Here is a 14,599-nt window from a genome sequence, read left to right on the forward strand (position 1 = left end):
GGCTGTCCATAATGTTCTAAGTGTAGAGATAGCTAGTGTTCACGGCGGTGATCGTCTCTCACGATAGAAGTGAAAGAGAACCGTATGCTCTGATACCAATGTAACTTGGTTGAACACAATGCTAATCAATAGACTTAAATACACTAAGATTTGATGGACACTTGCTCAAAATACAAGAAGTAAATTGTTGAATTGACAAGAGACACACAATGAGCCGGAACGGCGGACCCCTCCCTCAAATAAAGTATATTGATCTTGGGAGAATCAAGTATATAGTGTCATGGGCATTTCTGATCAGATTTCCATACCAATGCATATGAATACAGTATTGCAAACAAGTGGTTGTTGATGTAGACTTGCAACCCACACTACCCTCTCAAGTGTCCATGTTCCCTACCATCTGCTCTCTGTTGTTCCACCAACACATGGTAGCAACAATCTGCAAGAGAGCACGTAGGACAAGAGAACACTACACAAGGTATGTGATCTTGTAATCCGGTTCCTCCCTCCTGCTACTTGCTCCCATATTTAAGCATAAAAGCTTACCAATAGCAAGTAGAGTCGATGACAGCGGAAGTCTTCGCGATGGAAGTCGTCGGAGTGTTGAGATCTTTGATTTGTCGCCTTTCTTCGCGAGACAAAAGTCTTCAAGAGGATGAAGGGAACCTTGGGAAAGCTTCCCCTATGGTTCAACTTGAGAAAGGAGAGCTGAAATTAGGGTTTTCAGCAAAAAGACCAGAAATTACAACAATAAAGAGAGCTGTTTTGCCGAATTTCAGTCTCATTGGGAGTGTGTAGGAGAGTGATTAGCATTTGGAAACACTCTTGGAAGCTTGGAAAACACCCTAGCAAGTTGGGTATGGCTATGGAGAACTTGGAAATGGAGAGAAATGGTGGAAAAACAGAGTTTTCAGCCTCCAAAAATCTTCATGAAGAGAAAACACGAATTTTCTCTTAATAAGTAAGTGAATTGGGGTCCAATCAGGTGAAGGGACATGGGGAGATGCCCATTTATGAGTAAAAGGGGAGGATCAGGTCCTGGACATCGAGTCTTGTCCGCCTCGGGACTTCAGTGAGTGTGAACTTGAAAGCGGTCATAATTTATAAGTGACTTTTGGGCGCCCAAACTTTAATGAAGTGGGAACGCACTCACTTATAAATATTGGCTAAGTCCTAAGGGCTATTTGAGCCTAGATTGGGTAATACTTACCACCTGTTCACATGCCACACAACCATGTTAGCAGACAGTTTCATACGCACGGTTCACGGGCGGACGTCCCCTAGCCCAGAACTACACATAGGTCATGCAGGCATGAAAACAGCATGCAATTTCATTTGCAAGCAAGCACATAAAGATGCTATGCAATGCAGCATTGGTATGGACAATTCCCATTCATGAGACTATACCAAAATAGACGTGCTCCAGGCAAGTACATGAGGTACCAGACCAATGGAACACCAATCCACCAAGCATTTCCGCGCATGTACACGGAGGCACAAGTCCCAACGGAAAGCCAAGTCTACAGTATCACATGAGTGGCATCAATCCCGGCATAAATAATTGCCATGGACACCAGTCCAATGTACATACATGATACGAAAGCATGGGTGGACCAATTGGGTGGCCAAATGGTGACAGATGTAAGGCTGAAGATAAACGCTGGTGTCAGCGTAGACGCAAGCACTGATGACAGGCTGAAGATAAATGCTGATGTCAGCTCAGATGTAAGTGCTAATGTAAACGCTGATGTGAGCCTCATGTAAGGCTGATGTAAAACGCTGAAGAATAAGCACTGATGTCACTGCTGATGTAAACCTGAAAGTAGCAGAGAGGGCTCTTGTCCCATGGTGTAACCTGTAGCAAAGAGTGGGCTGCTGTCTCGTGATGTGGCCACATGAGGTAACGCTGAAGTGCTGTCCTGTTAGGTAGAGAAGATGAAGCTATGTGGTGTAGAGCCCGGTAGAAGCAGCAGCAACAGCAGCAACATATGGTACCGGATGTATGCAAGGAGTGGTACACCGTAGTGAATGATGAGGCAAGGCTATATATACCAAGGGGGGGGTGCTGGTTGGTCAGCGTAAAGGCTGTAGATCAGCAGCCAAGACAAAAAACCCCAAACAAATCCAAAAATACCCCGAAAAATCCCCGTTTTAGGGTTGGGAAAAATATTGTTTCCACACACCTCCTCTTAGGCCAAAAAGGGGACCATGAGAGAAGATGAGAGAAGAAGATGGCTGCCAAGGTCCCACACGGACACAATGGTAGAAGGAATGTATCCCCCTCTAGAAACAAAAACCGATAAAGTCAGAGAGGGCGATTGTGATGGCAAAGGTGGTGTAGATGAGTGGATGTACAAGGGTTGATCATCTCCCAAAGTAACATCTTGAACGGGGCTCTCCAATGAGTAAGAAGTCCCATTCCCTGTGTGGCCCAGATCAGAGTTTGGAGAATCAACTTCTGGTGAGAGAAATCGATTCTCCGAGAGTGCGGATAGACGATCCATGCTATGTGCTCTCGAGGTCTTCAATCCCTTTGCTCACAATAGCTCTAATATGATGTGAGGGCAAAAGGACGAAAGGACCATATGTACGAGAGATCAGAGCAAAACAACACAACATGAAATATGTGAGCGAGTCTATATATAATGGTGAGTGCAAATATGTACAAGAACCCTTAGATGTGAGGTGACTGTCGGAGCTAAAGCACGGTCGATGACAAAGGCTCGCGTCGATGTGAGGCAAAGCACTCCAAGAGGTGGTCAGTGTCGAAGGCTCCTATCGGTGGATGCGGAGACACTCCGAGGTGGTAGTGGCAGCAGAAGATGAGGTGATGCAGGCTCTAGTGACAAGGGTGCTGCTGCACCTGAGGTGGTAGATGAAGAGCAAAGAGGGTTGCCGTCCCGAGTGGTGGTGGTGGTGCAAGCTTTGATGACAAGGGTGCTGCAAGACCTAAAGGGTGCAAGCTCTAGTGACAAGGGTGTTGCATACCTAATGGGTGGTGAGGAGCAGAGAGGGCTGCCGTCCCGAGTGGCGCAAGCTCTGGTGACACGGGTGCTGCGTACCTGATGTGGAAAGGAGCAGAGACGGCTCCTGTCCCGAGTGGTGCAAGCTCTGGTGACACGGGTGCTGTGTGTACCTCATGTGATGTCGATGATGAGGCGAAGCAGAGAGTGGGCTGCTGTCCCGATGGCAAGAGCTGAGGCAAAAACGCTGATATGCTCTATGTATAGCAGAGCGGGCTGTTGTCCCATGGGCTGTGGTAAAACGCAGATGATATGCTGATGTAAGCATTGATTTGAGCCTTGATGTAAGCCCTGATATAAGCCTGATGTAAGGATGATGTAAGGCTGAAGATAAACGCTGATGTCAGCCCAGATGTAAGCATTGATGACAGGCTGAAGATAAACACTGATGTCAGCCTAGATGTAAGTGATGATGATAGGCTGATGTAAATGCTGATGTGAACCTAATGTAAGCCTCATGTAAGGCTGATGTAAAACGTTGAAGAATAAGTACTGATATCAATGCTAATGTAAACACTGAAAGTAGCAGAGGGCTGTTGTCCCATGGTGTGGCCTGTAGCAGAGAGTGGGCTGCTGTCCCGTGATGTGGCCACATGAGATAACACTGAGGTGCTGTCCCATCGGGCAGAGAAGATGAAGCTATGTGGTGTAGAGCCCGGTAGAAGCAGCATCAGCAACAACATATGGTACCAGATGTATGCAATGGAGTGGTACACCGTAGTGAATGATGAGGCAAGGCTATATATACTGAGGGGGAGGGGGGGGGTGCTGGTCGGTCAGCCTAAAGGCTGTAGGCCAGCAGCCAAGACAAGAAACCCCAAATAAATCTAAAAAATCCCCTTTTTAGGGCTGGGAAAAATGTTGTTTTCACACACCCGTCTCAGGCCAAAAAGGGGACCATGAGAGAAGATGTGAGAAGAAGATGGATGCCAAGGTCCCACATGGACACAATGGTAGAAGGAATGTATCCCCCTCTGGAAATAAAAACTGATAAAGTCAGAGAGGACGTTCGTGATGGCAAAGGTGGTGTAGATGAGTGGATTGGCAAGGGTTGATCGTCTCCGAAAGTAAGATCTTGAACAGGGCTCTCCACTGAGTAAGAAGTCCCATTCCTTGTGTGGTCCAGATCAAAGTTTGGAGAATCAACTTATGGTGAGAGAAATCGATTCTCCGGGAGTGCGGGTAGATGATCCATGCTGTGTGCTCTCGAGGTCTTCAATCCCTTCGCTCACAATAGCTCTAATACCATGTGAGGGAAAAAGGACGAAAGGACTAGGTGTACGAGAGATCAAAGCAAAACAACACAGCGTGTGAGTGAGTCTATATATAATGGTGAGTGCAAGTATGTACAAGGGCCCTCACATGTGAGGTGACTCTGAGTAGAAAGACCAGTGCAGAAGCAGAGATGATGTCGGAGCTAAACCATGGTCGATGTGAGGCAAAGCACTCCGAGAGGTGGTTAGTGTCGAAGGCTCCTGTCGGTGGATGCAAAGACACTCCAAGGTGGTAGTGGCAGCGGAAGATGAGGTGATGCAGGCTTTGGTGACAAGGGTGCTGTTGTACCTGAGGTGATAGTGGCAACGGAAGATGAGGTGATGCAGGCTCTGGTGACAAGGGTGCTGTTGTACCTGAGGTGGTAGATGAATAGCAGAGAGGGCTGCTGCCCCGAGTGGTGGTGGTGGTACAAGCTCTGATGACAAGGGTGTTGCAAGACCTGAAGGGTGCAAGCTCTGGTGACAAGGGCTGAAGGGTGCAAGCTCTGGTGACAAGGGTGTTGCGTACCTAAAGGGTGGTGAGAAGCAAAGAGGGCTGCCGTCCCAAGTGGTGCAAGCTCAAGTGACACGGGTGCTGCATACCTGATGTGGAAAGGAGCAGAGAGGGCTGCCGTTCCGAGTGGTGCAAGCTCTGGTAACTCGGGTGTTGCGTATCTGATGTGATGTTGATGATGGGCTGCCGTCCTGATTGTATGATGTAGCACAGAGTGGGCTGCTGTCCCGATGGTGAGAACGGAGGTAAAAACGCTGATATGCTCTATGTATAGCAGAGGGGGCTGCTGTCCCATGGGCTGTGGTAAAACACAGATAATATGCTAATGTAAGCACTGACGAGAGCCTTCCACGACATGAGGAGCAGCAAATGGATGGCGTCTTGATGGCGTCTATAGAGAGCAGCTAGAACCGAGCAGAGGCGGCTGATAGGAGTTAAAAATAAACTTGTCGACATTGATGTGAGGATGGTGCTGAACGGCTCTGTCGTGCTGATGACAATGTGAAGGACGCACGGCAGGTCAACCAACAGTGTGGATTAGGGAAGAGGGTAACTGCTGGCAGCCAATGACCTTGTTTAGGTGAGGTAGGTGATGACAATGAAGGTGTCATGGAAAAGGCAGAAAGCCTAGCAAGAAACCTGCTCTAATACCATATTGGATATCGGTGCAGCTCAGCAAGAAGCATGGCTATGGAGGATCAAATATATCCATGGTGCGGAGAGAAAGAAAGAAAGATATATTAACGTCTACGAGAGGCCAAAGTCGGCCTATGAGACAAAAAATAGTACAACTGTGTTCTTCCGGTCATCGGAAGAAAAGAAAAAGAAAGAAAAGCAAAAGAAAGAAAAGAAAAAGTGTGCATGTGTCTGGATACAACTGTGAATCATCATGGATCGGTGGAGCCCATATACAAACAATATAAAGGGGGGGTGGGGATGTGGATGGAGTGCTAAGGCAAGATGCATCTCTATATTCTGAAGGGGTAGTACAAGCATGCTATGCAAATCTATGTCTAACTCCATCCAATGCCATAAGAGGGATATAAGATATCATACATCGCCGATGCTGAGGCTGTGAGTGGCATGAACATGTACCCTGAATCTGAATGAAAGTGAGCTAGCCTCTCCTGTGTCTCCATCTGGTGTCTCATCCAGATAGCTGCTATCTCTTGGTGACGGAGTCAGGGTGCTCTGTGTCCAGTCTGTCTAGGTCTCCTCCTGGCTCTCAATTCCTTTGCTCTCTGTGCGGTCACCCCACGTGGTACATCAGCTGGCACTGGCATAGCTCTCTGGAAGAAATCTGTGAGCTGGGACTGTCTCACACCCCTAGTGGGAGCGGGTGTCTGGAGGAGTCCCTCTCGAGAACTAAAGCTCTAGTAGTAGTCTGCCAAGCTGTCGCTGGTCCGAGGCCTCCATCAACTGATGTAGCGAAGAGTGCTCCTCAAACAATCCTGCATATCTATCTCTGACCCCCTGGTGGGCTCTACATCTACATACAAAGTGATCCTCAGTCTCCACCTCCTCGCGGCACAATCTGACGAGGTCCCGGAAGCCATATTGCCCGAAAATCCTCGCGAGACACCCACACCGGAGCCCGCCCCATTACCCGAACCTGTTGTGCAGAACCTGTTCCGGCTCCAGTTCATGTACCAGGTCCCCTGGACTTTTTATTATACGTCAGTCACTGCCACGCCACTCAGTTCCAGGCGCGGGTGATCTGGCATATTTACTTGACGTGTCCAGCACACCATCTTGCTCATTACGAGTTTATTTTGGGACGGTAGCCACATCTTGCATATTTCCTGGACGAGTGCCGTGTGGATGCAGTAAACCGGATCATCTCGCTTCAGCCCTTGGTTCGAGTATACAGCGAGCTCATTGTGCCGGATTACACTCCCTTAACCCCTGCAGAGACACCTCCTCTCGACGAGGTGGAAGACTTCGAGCCTTCGGAGTTAGGCTCCGATTTCTTAGCAGAATTGGGAGACGATTCACTGTCACTCTCTCCTCCAGCAGTACCACATATTTCACCAGCTTCTCCGCGCTACTCCCTCTAGCAGATCCAACATGCCATCTATCTCAGAGGAGGAGGGCCAACAACAAGACGAGCAAATGCAGGCCATTACATCATTACGCGAGCAGATGGAGATACTTCAGCAGACTTTTTCGACAAGTCTCTCTACCATCAGCAGACGACTCGACCAGTTGCAGCGGCCCCATCCAGCGCGCACACCAGCCAGTGATCCACAACCATCTTCTTCAGAGACTTCGGTAGCAGAAAATGAAGATGAACCGGATCCAACTGCCGAGGTAAACAATGCAGAACTCTAACTTCTTTATAAAATATTTAATGCTGCACAAAAAAAGAAACTCAATGTCAAACTGCCTGTCCCTTATAATGGTCGCCGCGACAAGCGCGTGCTTGACCAATGGATATTCAAAATGGAGGTATATTTGACCAATACCGATTTGGTCGAAAGCAAGAAGGTGGCTTTAGCTAGTTCACTACTCAAGGATACAGCACTTCTATGGTGGCAACGACGTGTTGCAGATGGTAAGCACACTCCTACTTGGGATAAATTCCGGCGTGCCCTCCACAAGGCCTTTGAACCTGCCAGTGCGGACTACCATGCCCGGTCTGCTCTCCGCTGCCTGAGGCAAACAGGATCCTCAGCCGCGTATATCACAGAGTTCCAACGTTTAACTCTGGAAATTGAGAGCCTCAGCCCCGCTGACAAGCTACACAGCTTCATCGATGGGCTTGAACCCAACTTACACGAAGATGTGCAGAAGTTTAACCCTCTCACCATAGATGCTACCATTGCCTATGTAGAGCGCCTTGGAGATCTACGACGACAACCCAGGACATCCTTCTTTGGCAATCGGTCCTCAAACAGTGCTCGTTTCTCCTAGCCCAATCGCAGAGGAAATTTATCTCAACCTGAGTCTCAATATTCCCAATCCTCTGGTCAGCAATCTACTCGACAACAACCCTTTCGGCCTAGATTTTCAAGTCAGGCAGCAGCCTCCCAAACAGGATCCTCTTCCAACAACAACAATCGGAATCGAGGACGCAACTGGCAAGGTCGCCGACCCAACAATCGCCGCAATTTTCGTCGCGATACCTCAGCAGGTCAGCAAGCCTCTACATCGGCACCTTCAACCTCTCAAGCCAACCCTTCAGGTCTTTGCACAATTTGCAATGGACCACACAGGTGGTATGAGTGTCCAAAGCGTAATTCTCGCCAGAATTCCAACATGGAATGTTTCCCAGAAGGTGAACATGGACATCATCATCCTTCTGCGCCAGAAAAAGGCAAGCAGGTGGGTGGTTCATGCAGTGCAAGTTTCTAAAGTTGTCAGTGCTTTAATGCTAAATGCCCACAACCATACTTCAGTGCCTGTTAACCTTTCCAATCAAGTTTTGAGCTTATTGGGATTTATTGGCCAGCATCCTATCAATGTTCTTGTTGATAGTGGATGCTCAACTAATTTTGTGGGAACTACTCTCGTCAGCAAGTTACGATTACCTACTCAGCAGAGTGCGGAAGTTTTCCAAGTGGAACTTGCAGATGGTTCTTTCTTGCATTGCAATAAACGGATTCAGCAGTTGCATTTTCAGATTCATGACTATCAGGATCAGCTGAATTTCTCTATTATGCCTTTGTCACACTATGACATGATCCTTGGACAGTCTTGGTTATATGAGTATGATCCTTTGATCAGCTTTCGAGATCATTCCATTCGACTTTATCATAATCATCGAGAAATGGAATTACGAGGATCCTTTGATCAGCTTTCGAGATCATTCCATTCGACTTTATCATAATCATCGAGAAATGGAATTACGAGGTTTGTTTAATTCTAAGCCGATTACTGTGGTTTCTGCTATGCAAGTCAAACGCTTAGTGCGTAAACGCGATAGCACTTCTACCTTAGTTATGTTGCAAGAAGCAGAAGACAATACAGTTGACCAATCGGAATCCTCGCCATCAGATATTTCTTATTTATAGCAGCCCTTCTTTCAACCTTATAAGGATTTATTTCCTGACGAGCTGCCAATGACATTGCCTCCTCGACGTTCTGTAGATCATATGATTGATCTAATTCCTAGACAACCACCGCCAGTTCGAGCTCCTTATCGAGTTTCTTATTCAGAATCTCAAGAAATTCAGAGACAATTGGCAGAGTTGTTGGATAAAGCTCATATACGTCCAAGCAAAAGTCCTTTTGGTGCTCCAGTTTTATTGGTCAAGAAGAAGGATGGATCTATGCGACTTTGCATTGATTATCGTGCCCTTAATAAGTAGACAATCAAGAATAAGTTTCCCTTGTTAGAAGTCATCTCCTGTCTATTTGTATACACCAGGGCCTCTGTTGTGGGTGTGCCCGCCCATATATCATTTTTCCACACTCCCCGTATTTTTTCTCTATTTTTCCCATTTTTTCCTGGTGGCTGGAGGGCTGCCAGTTGATGCCAGGAGCACTCTGAAGCTGGCCGACTGCATCTGTATCAGTCGTGGGCTGTAGGAGTGCTGGCCGACTTGTTCTGTCCAGGCGTGGGGCATCTGATGCTGGCCGACTGCTATATTCAGCAGTCGTGGGATTTTGTCCAGTCGTGGGCCTCTTCTAGAGCTGGCCGACTGCCCTCATGGGCTTGTATATATTGCCCCCCATCCTCCTCCACTTTCTCATTCAGTATCTCCGGGATCTTGTGTATAGAGAAGAGTTTACACACATCTCTCTGTGTTTCTTGTGCTGATTATTTTCTGCAGTCTACTTGCTCTTGTCTACCCAAGTTTGGATATCATTTCCGCTGCATATTCTGACATGGTATCAGAGCCCTAGGCTCTAGGAGATCTTGGGCGTTTTTCTGAGCAAGAGGGGGAGCAACAGGTTGCTGATCGGTGGACTGTTTCGGGCTGAACGGGAAGTGAAGGTGCAAGAGGAAGGCGGGCAGAGGGGCTGGACAGCCACTTGCATATTTTCTGATTTTCAGATTTTTCCCACCCACCCACCCTTTCAGGTTACTCTCCGAGATGGCGGATTTACTCGAGATGGCAGAGAAGCACGTGAAGATTCCGACTCTTCCCATGTTCCCAGTGGATCGGCAGTTGGACGGGTCCAATTATGGCATCTGGAAGGTCATGATGGAGTCAGTTTTGGAGTCATATGATCTTGCTGATTTTATTATCAAAGGGGTGCCAAGGCCGGAAGCTGAGGAAGGGGAGTTATTATCGACGAGGAAGGACCGAGAGGCACAGGCACAAATGTGGGACCGTGTCAACGCCAGGGTCCGGTCGTTTATATTCCTCAATTGCACACCACAGGTGATCAACCATGTGAAGCACATGACACTGGCGAGAGGCATATGGGAGCACTTGGCCTCTTTGTACAACAGGGTGTCACCCATGAAGCGGATATCCTTGGAAGTGCAGATGCGGGTTATGAACCCTGCAAAGTCTTCGACGATGCGGGAGCACATTAACAAGCTGCAGGCCCTTCAGCAAGAAGTCCTTCAAGCTGGGAAAGAGATATCATCTGAAGATATGGCCATCACGTTACTTTCCCACTTGCCTGGTCAGTATTCTGCTTTCTATTCCTCGTTGATCACTAGTGGCAGGCTCAGCACCATTACTTGGGAGGAGCTTGTGCCAATGGTCTTGGACCAAGAGGAACGTTTCACGAACCCTCCTCACGGCGGAGGTTCGGAGGCCTTAACTGGCCAACGGTCGAAAGGCCGTAATACCAACAAGGGCAAAGGGAAGGCTTCACCGGAGAAGTCTTCCGAGAAGAAGCCTGATCCAGAACGAGAGAAGCTGAAGGCCGAAAGATCGTGTAATGATTGTGGCGAGAAAGGCCACTACTGGAGGAAGTGCCCTAAGCGGACAGGGAAGAGTGCTGATTCCTCAGCCTCAGCGAGGACTCCGGCATTTGTGCACTTGGAGATGGTGGACTCCGATGATTCATCGTCTTCGAGCGAGGAGGCAGTTGGCTTCACCGCGAAGGATACCCGGGAATGGATTCTCGACAGTGGTGCTTCTAGGCACATGACTCCATCCCGTGACTTCTTCCTGGATCTGAAACGGCAGTTAGGTCGTATCTTTATTGGCGATAACTCCACTATTCCGATTCATAGTGAGGGCCGGATGGAGATCATTCCCGACGGCAAGGGGGGCAAGCATGCTTCCCGTGTTCTTTATGTCCCTGCTCTGGGCTTTCATCTTTTGTCAGTGCATGAGGTATGCAAGACTGGCTTTCGGGTGGAATTTGAGGAGCATTCAGTTGCTCTAAGGGACCGTGAGACAGGCAAAGTTGTTTGGGAAGGCGGTGTGGAGAACGGCATCTACAAGCTCTCTGCACTCTCCTCACTGACAGGCTCTCAGGTCGGAGATTCGTGGCACTTTCGTTTTGGCCACTTAAATGTGGATGCTTTGCGGCGTGCCTTCCGGGACCAGATGGTGGTTGGCTTGCCAGATGTTGGTAGTAGGCAAGGATGTTGCAGTTCTTGCATACGTGGTAAGCAGCACGCGCATGTTCCAGCATCCACTGTCGAGGAGCCGCCACTTCTTGGAGATCCAGAGTCTGATGATGATTCCCAGTCTACCACTCCAGTTGATCCACCTCAGTCATCACAGGAGGTTGAGCCCGCAGCTGGAGTTGAGCCCCTGCAATCACAGGAGGCTCCACGATCTGTTCGAGTACCTAGGTGGTTGTTAGACACCCTTCGTGAGTCAGGTGTCACGGAGCTACCCTCCGAGTGGACCACAGAGGACGGCCCTCGAAGATCACATCGAGTTCGAGATAAAAGCAACATGGCGGAGCTTCTTCAGGTGAACTATGCTCTTATGTTTCGTATCATGCGGGATAAAGAGCCCACTTCCGTCAAGGAAGCCCTTTCACAGGATACTTGGAGGGAAGCCATGCAGGTGGAACTTGACGCCATCGAGAAGAACAACACTTGGGAGTTGGTACCGAGGCCGTCGAAGCGGTCAGTCATTGGTGTCAAATGGGTCTTTAAGACCAAGTACGCGGCTGATGGGTCGGTGGACAAACACAAAGCCAGGCTCGTGGCTAAGGGTTATGCTCAGCGGCCAGGCATCGACTACGAGGATACCTTTGCACCGACAGCGCGGATGACCACGATTCGGACCGTTCTTGCCCTTGCTTCTTCTTAGAGGTGGCCCGTGTACCAGATGGATGTAAAATCAGCGTTCCTTAATGGTGACCTGCAGGAGGAGGTGTACGTTGAGCAGCCTCTAGGCTTTATTGTTCCAGGATCGGAAGGGATGGTTTACACGTTACGTAAGGCCTTGTATGGTCTTAAGAAGGCTCCGAGGGCTTGGAATCAGAAGATTGATTCCTTCTTTATTCGGACTGGATTCCAGAGATCGGTTGTTGCAGATCCGAACCTGTATCTCTTTCGGGAACGCGGCATGGTCACACTCATCATCCTTTATGTGGATGATCTCATTCTCACCGGCGGTCATGTGGAGCACATTGGAGTGACGAAGGCTGCCTTGTCAAAGGAGTTTGAGATGACCGACTTAGGCTTACTCCACTTCTTCTTGGGATTGGAGATCTGGCAGACCCAGAGGGGGTTTTTCGTCTCTCAGCAGCGGTATGTTCATGAGTTGCTTGAGGCCTTTGGGATGGAGAACTGCAAGCCTATTACTTCGCCGATGGACCCGAACACAAAGTTAACCGTTACAGATCCTTGTGAGCCAGTTGATGCCTCGCAGAACCGGAAGTTGGTTGGTTCATTGATCTGGTTGCTGAACACCAGATTGGACTTGAGCTTCTCCGTGGGGCTGTTGAGCTCTTTTATGCAGACGCCATTGAAGACTCATTGGGACGCAGGATTGCGAATCTTGCGGTATCTGCAGAGTACGAAGGATCTGGGACTCTTTTACACAGGAGGGAATGGAGTCAAGCTCCAAGGTTGGAGTGACTCAGATTGGGGAGGAGATCCAGACACGAGGAGATCTACTTCAGGATACACTTTTACCCTCGGCTCAGGAGCGGTTTCTTGGAGCAGCAAGAAGCAGCCAACTATTGCCCTTTCTTCGACAGAGGCAGAGTATCGGGCTGCTTGTGGTGCTGCTTGTGAGGTTGTGTGGCTGCGGAGGCTGCTAGGCGAGATGGGGTTTCCACAGAGGGAGCCCACAGTCATCCAGTGTGATAACCAGAGTTGTATAGCTATTGCTCGGAACCCGGTTTTCCATGCCCGGACCAAGCATATAGAGATACAGTATCACTTTGTTCGTGAGAAGATCTTGGCGGGTGACATCTTGCTACTTTATTGTTCGATGGAGGACAATGCGGCAGACCTCTTCACGAAGTCTCTACCTCAGGCTACGCTCAGGCGGCACTCCAGCTCCCTGGGGTTGGTTACACAGCCAGGAGCTGAGAGGGGGTGTTAGAAGTCATCTCCTGTCTATTTGTATACACCAGGGCCTCTGTTGTGGGTGTGCCCGCCCGTATATCATTTTCCACACTCCCCGTATTTTTTCCCTATTTTTTCCATTTTTTCCTAGTGGCTGGAGGGCTGCCAGTTGATGCCAGGAGCACTCTGAAGCTGGCCGACTGCATCTGTATCAGTCGTGGGCTGTAGGAGTGCTGGCCGACTTGTTCTGTCCAGGCGTGGGGCATCTGATGCTGGCCGACTGCTATATTCAGCAGTCGTGGGCCTCTTCTAGAGCTGGCCGACTGCCCTCATGGGCTTGTATATATTGCCCCCCATCCTCCTCCACTTTCTCATTCAGTATCTCCGGGATCTTGTGTATAGAGAAGAGTTTACACACATCTCTCTGTGTTTCTTGTGCTGATTATTTTCTGCAGTCTTGTCTACCCAAGTTTGGATATCATTTCCGCTGCATATTCTGACATCCCTTGCCTCGCATCGATGAGCTCTTTGATTAGTTGCTTGGTGCGAAGGTATTTTTGAAGATTGATCTGAAGTCAGGCTATCATCAAATCAGGATTCGAATTGGAGATGAGTATAAGACAGCTTTCAGAACAAAGTATGGACATTATGAATTTTTGGTCATTCCTTTTGGGTTAACCACTGCCCCAGCTACTTTCATGACTTTGATGAATGACATCTTTGGTCCTTACTTGGATAAGTTTGTCATCGTTTATCTGGATGACATTTTGGTCTTCAGTAAGACTTTAGCAGATCACGAGCAGCATTTGCAGATTGTCTTCGACGTACTCCGTACGAATGTCTTGTATATCAACAAGAAGAAGAGTCAGTTTTTCAAAGATCATGTGGAATATCTTGGACACATCATCTCTAGACATGGTATTGCAGTTGATCCTAAGAAGATAAAGGTCATTGTTGATTGGCCTTTGCCACTTACAATTTCAGATGTGCGATCTTTCTTGGGATTAGCAAATTTTTACCACACCAAGGTTCACAAGTTCTCAGATATTGCTGCTCCTTTGACGGCCCTTACAAAGTTAGATAAATTGCAATGGTCACTTGAAGCTGAAAAGTCCTTTAATGATCTTAAGCTTGCGTTGACAACTACGCCTGTTTTGGCTATTGCGGATCCAACTCAGCTGTTTGACGTCATGGTTTGACGTCATGACAGATGCTTCAGATAGAGCATCTGGAGGCGTTCTTATGCAGAATGATCGTGTTATTGCTTTTGATAGTCATAAATTTTCGGCTATTCAAATGCGATATCCCGTTTATGGCATGGCAATTGTTCATGCTTATCGAACGTGGAAGCATTATCTTCTTGGTGCAGATTCAATGGTTAAGACAGATCATCAGTCTTTGACCTACATCTTCACTCAACCAG

The 14,599-nt window shown here is 48.4% G+C and overlaps 1 protein-coding gene across 1 annotated transcript; it reads left to right on the forward strand.

The window, feature by feature from the left end:
* The first annotated feature begins 6,857 nt into the window (after window positions 1-6,857).
* LOC147627201 (uncharacterized) lies at window positions 6,858-14,375 on the forward strand. The gene is made up of 6 exons (XM_086815258.1): window positions 6,858-7,100; window positions 7,158-7,675; window positions 7,764-8,365; window positions 8,517-8,758; window positions 13,728-14,040; window positions 14,161-14,375. The coding sequence occupies exons 1-6, from the start codon at window positions 6,858-6,860 to the stop codon at window positions 14,373-14,375; spliced, it is 2,133 nt and encodes a 710-aa protein (XP_086671384.1).
* The last annotated feature ends 224 nt before the right edge of the window (window positions 14,376-14,599 follow it).

This window comes from Cibotium barometz, chromosome 21, assembly GCF_041138505.1.
Source record: "Cibotium barometz isolate CiBa-2024 chromosome 21, ASM4113850v1, whole genome shotgun sequence".
NCBI lineage: Eukaryota > Viridiplantae > Streptophyta > Polypodiopsida > Cyatheales > Cibotiaceae > Cibotium > Cibotium barometz.

Excerpts from the sequence above, each read along its gene's own strand:
- LOC147627201 (XM_086815258.1), top strand. The coding sequence starts at position 6,858 with ATGCCATCTATCTCAGAGGAGGAGGGCCAACAACAAGACGAGCAAATG. Across the intron at positions 7,101-7,157 it reads AACCGGATCCAACTGCCGAG|AAACTCAATGTCAAACTGCC; the intron begins GTAAACAATGCA and ends GCACAAAAAAAG. Across the intron at positions 8,759-13,727 it reads AAGAAGCAGAAGACAATACA|GTATTTTTGAAGATTGATCT; the intron begins GTTGACCAATCG and ends CTTGGTGCGAAG.